General features: G+C 42.8%; 2 protein-coding genes across 2 annotated transcripts in view; one reads left to right on the top strand and one right to left on the bottom strand.

Annotated features, from left to right (window-relative positions):
• Positions 1 to 4,742, top strand: part of cntrl (centriolin) — a gene marked incomplete at its 5' end in the record, with an annotated part of 184,646 nt that overhangs the window by 151,830 nt on the left and 28,074 nt on the right.
• LOC118326190 (sialidase-3-like) lies at positions 22 to 2,381 on the bottom strand. The gene is made up of 2 exons (XM_035659136.1): positions 1,962 to 2,381; positions 22 to 1,450 (listed from the first exon to the last, which is right to left on the bottom strand). Exons 1-2 carry the CDS (start codon positions 2,169 to 2,171, stop codon positions 578 to 580), a joined length of 1,083 nt encoding a protein of 360 aa, XP_035515029.1. The 5' UTR covers positions 2,172 to 2,381; the 3' UTR covers positions 22 to 577.

Genomic DNA, 4,742 nt, shown 5'->3' with positions numbered 1-4,742 from the left:
TATATATCTGAGTTTACATTAGTACATATACAGTACAGTACATACTTTAGGGCGGGGCTACCTTGTGATTGACAGCTCATTCTCAGTGAGTCCCTTCAGCTAAAAAATACACTAAAAACGTAAAAAAGAATTATAACATAAACTTTCAATACATCATCTTTGAATCAGACCTCAGAATGTTAGTAGAGTATAACACATCATCAATATGGTTGTTAATGATAGTGTGAGTAATTATAAGCACTTTATTATATTTTAATATATGAGGTGTCGTTTTACTTTCTTCTCGTAGCTACAAACCTTTAAAGTCTATCTGATCACTTTCACAATGCTTCATATGCTTCATTAACATTAGCATTAGCCTATTATCATACACTTTCAATTTGGGTTATATAATCTTAGCATCTTAAAGTCAGGTGTATTCATAGAGCCCTTCATCATTTTAGGTGAATAGAAGCCATCTTTAATATATACAAAGGATTTCAGTTTAATAGTTTCAAATCATAAAACATCACTGTGAAGTCTCGAATGAGGAAAACAAAACCACAGAAGAAGTTTAACAGCAGTTCTCTCTGATTCCCTACTTTAAGTCATCGTAGGTGAAAAGTACACTGGCGATCTGCTCAGTTTCTCTCTGCTCTCCACACTCCATCAGACACACAAACCAACCATCACCAATGTGAGCCAGGTCTGAGTACCCACTGGGTCCTCTGTTGATGATCCAGGGTTTCCTCCAAGCTTTTGGTTTCATTGGAGATTTATTCAGATAAACTCCTAAGTCGATCCTTTTGGACCGGTCAGTCGGGTGGCTGAACAGCAGCCACTTTGGTTCACAATCTGCAGCTTTAATGTGAGCTGGAAAGGAAACCACACTTCCCTGACAGCCTCCACCGGTTTCCACAAGCATATTAGTCTCTTTGAGGGTCTCCATATTGAGAGCTTCCACCCGGTAGCCTCCCTTACTACGGGCATTGCAGTAGAGTTTGCCATCAGAAATCTCTGCCATTTCACATTCCAGTGATTTTTTTTTAAGCGGTTTTCCAAGATGCCAACTGTCGTTTTTATCTCTATAGAGACAGAACACATACGGGTTGGGGCAGCTACATTTGTCCATAGAGATACAGTAAGCATACAGTGGAACAATCAATCTACCACTCTCTGTTTGGATCCCGTGACCTGGACCAACAGCAAACGTGGCCCATTGTCTAATTTCACTCAGTGTGTCAGTGAGATCAGTCACTGTGCTCCAACTGTGGCCTATGTCTGTGGTTGTAACGAAGCACAGACGGGTTTTATTGGTGCGGTTGTCTATCTGCCACTGCTCTGACACAGTTCCTTCCACACAGGTGAAGAACAGGAAGAGTGTTCGGTTGTCTCTGTCATACACCGGGCAGGGGTTCATAGGACGGTATCCATCAAGATGAGCATTCTTCACCTCTTTGAAATCAGACCACTAGAAAGAATAATGTTCATAAAACAAAGTAAACCTGATGAGTTGGTTCAGCTCAAACTGTTTTAACCTATTAAAGTTTATTCACTAAACAACCTAAACATTATTACTGCTGTAGTTAAGGAACTATAGTTTTAATAAAACATACAATCTTTACATTTGGAGGATCATTAATTAATTGATGCATACTTCAGCATATGAAGGTTAATAAACTGAAATTAAAAGTGGAATATCCTCAGTTATACGGCATTATAACACCGAATGTGGTCAGGTTTTCTTTAAGAAACACAGAAATGCAACAAACTTGAATTAAATAACCAAAACTCAAAAAACTGAACACATTTAAGTTCAGTTTTTACTTCAACACTACATTTTTGAGTTAGTTTAATTAATGTGATTGAGTGACTCCACATTCTTTCTTCTTTCATTAAAATGCTGTTAGTTTTTATAATGAGTTGGAAACAATATATTCAGCAGTAATTCAGCAATAAAATCCATTATTTGGTTTAATTACCTCAATGGTTTTCTTAGAGTTTTCCTCCTTTATCGTTCCTGTTTTCATCACCAAGTGTTTGCTGCTCGTGTCGTCCTGACATTTCCTCTTCTCTGCAAAGGCCAGAAGAGTCTGGTCTTCATTGTAGCAGAGAGCAGGAATCCTGTAAACCCAGGAATTAAAGACAGTTTGCTTCTTTAGTTTTAAATCCCTTGAAGATCTGTTGCCCATGGTTGGTGTAAAATGATGGTACAATAGATGAGAATGAACAACTTGATGTGAACATCTGCAGTTACTGTCTGCGGAGGCTGGGTGGTGCAGTTTGAATGAGAAGGAGTCTTTAATTTCAGCCAAAGAACTGACATTAAAGATCTTATTACAGGAGTTGACGTTGTTCCTTCCAGCTGGTTGGAGAAGATAAGAAATGTCCACTTCCTGGTAGGACCAGAACCAGAAAATGTTTTCTGATTAATGCACCAAGAGGAAGTCTGACCGCAGCACGTCCCGATGTTTGTGGACTGTGAGTGCTCGATCATTGCAGCTTAAACCTTTAATTTTATAAATATGGCTGCTGAAGAAAAAGAGACACTGCACTCCAATGCAGAGAGACTATAGGACAGAACCAATCAGAATCACTTTATTGGCCAGCTATGTGTATATGTACAAGGAAGTTAACTGGTTTTTACCTTTACCAGCTTTATGTATAAGGTAGGTAGCTATGACAGTAATTACTTACTTACTTACTTAATTAGTTTACAGGTGCAGTAGATGTTACAGGGTTACTGTACAGGGATTATTACTTTATTAATTAGTTAGTTAAGTGTTGGTCAGAGTGATGGATTGTGGGTAGAAACTGGTCCTGTGTCTGTTGGAGTTGGTGTACAGTGCTCTGTAGCGCCTACCAGAGGGCAGGAGCTGGAACAGGTTGTGTTCAGGGTCAGATGGATCTACAGATGTTTCCTGCCTGTTTCCTGACTCTGGACCAGTACAGGTCCTGAATGGAGGGCAGGTTGGCTCCAGTCTTCGTCCACCCAGAGGAAGAGAATTGCCCGGGTCGTGTTGGCTGGGAGCTACTCTGAGCTGCTGGAGTACACAGGTAATACAAACAGGGAGGAAGGTTTCCAGGTCATATCATCCTCTTCTAGGGGGGCAGATTGGGATCAGTTACCTCTACAGTCAGAGTGGCCGGGTGCTGCAGGAATATCCAGATGACCCAGACGAGTCCAACGGCAGCGAGCTCCTGACTGAGGAGGAGGAGGAGGAAGATAGAGACGTTTGACTCGTTGGATCCCTCAGCCTCCTCCAGCCGGCAGCAGATTCGCTTTATTCTTCCGTTGATCAGGTTGTTATGTGATCAGGATCTCTTCTTCTTTCTGTGTATTACAGGTCAGTGGTCCTGATGGAGCCCCGGTTACGAGCACGTGGTCCGGCTCCGGTCCCACAGTCTGGTGGAGCTGTGCAGGAAGGGTCCTGTGGTGTACCCGTCAGATCACAGTGCCGGGGTTGTAGGTCACCTGATCACACACTGGGCCTGTAGTCTGATACAGATCCTGTTTGGAAAGGTTACGTGAGGACAGGGTTGTTTCTTCATGTGGTGTTTTCATGGTCACAGGAAACCCAAGAGATTGTTGGCATGTAAACAGGAAAGGGAGGTGGACTTTTAGGGAAATTACATCACCACAGAACAAGTTTTCAGTTCGTTCCCCCGTCAGGGCAGAGAGTCGAGCTTTTATTCTGAAGGAGACAGAATGACTGCAGTAAATGATGTTTAATGACGGTACAGCAACAACAGCTCTCAGTCAGTATGTTCTCTGTCTGTCTTACATTATATATGAAGCAAATGTAGATAAAAAGGTGATGATGTGTTTCTCCATACTTTGGTAAAACATCAGTCCTCATATAGACAGACAGCAGAGTCCCAGGATGAAGAAGGCATCACTATTAAAGAAAGGTTTAATAAATACAAAGACATTCAGTGAACAGACAGTACAGGATGAGAAACGGATCCATTAGAGAGTTCCAGTTGCTGGATTTATCTTCCATCTCTAAACCTCAGATTGAAAAGATAAACTCTTTATTTTTGGCAGTAAACTTATAAATTGTCATATTTTCTGAGTAGAATCTGTTTTTAGTTGATTTCCTCCCACAGCCAGAAACATAAATGCTGTGTTTTATTAATGTGCAGTCAGACTCTAATATACAGCATACTGTCAATGTTCAGACAGCCTGGAGGGAGATTTTGGGACCGGCCGTATGAGGAAGCCTGGAGAGAGGGATCAGCCTGGGATTGAGGACAGCTGGAGAGAGAGACAGGACTGAGAGAGCGACAGGACTGGAGAGAGGGAGCAGCCTGGGGGAGAGGAGACAGATTGAGGGAGAGACGCTGGAGGAGGGAGAAGCTGAGGAGGGGACAGCCTGAGGGGAGAGCGACTGAAGGGCAGAACAGAGGGAGGAGATGGAGAGAGACTGGGGCAGACTGAGGGGATGAGCTGGGGAGGAGAACGACTGGAGAGGACGGACCCCCTGTTTTCCTCACAGAGGTCACATGAACGCGTTTCTACAAGTCGCTTTTAAAAGGCCAGTGTATATTCATCAGGGCGTTAGTCAGGCGCGAGAGATGTGTCTCCCCCACCCCCTCCACACCCCACGATCAACTGCTTTTTATTCAGTGATACAATGTGCTTTTTGTCACATTTCTTTCTAATTTTGCCTTTATTTTCAGTCAACTGTCAGCTGCCCAGTTCCCTAACGTCACCGAGATGGTGTCGCTATGACAGTGTATGGAGAGGCTGGTTGTGGTGG

This window comes from Morone saxatilis, unplaced genomic scaffold (genome assembly GCF_004916995.1).
Source record: "Morone saxatilis isolate NCDOM2014 unplaced genomic scaffold, NCSU_SB_2.0 Contig16, whole genome shotgun sequence".
Classification (NCBI taxonomy): Eukaryota; Metazoa; Chordata; class Actinopteri; family Moronidae; genus Morone; species Morone saxatilis.
This window is presented reverse-complemented; position numbering and strand designations above follow the sequence as displayed.

Excerpts from the sequence above, each read along its gene's own strand:
- LOC118326190 (XM_035659136.1), bottom strand. The coding sequence starts at position 2,171 with ATGGGCAACAGATCTTCAAGGGATTTAAAACTAAAGAAGCAAACTGTC. Across the intron at positions 1,451-1,961 it reads ACTCTAAGAAAACCATTGAG|TGGTCTGATTTCAAAGAGGT; the intron begins GTAATTAAACCA and ends TATTCTTTCTAG.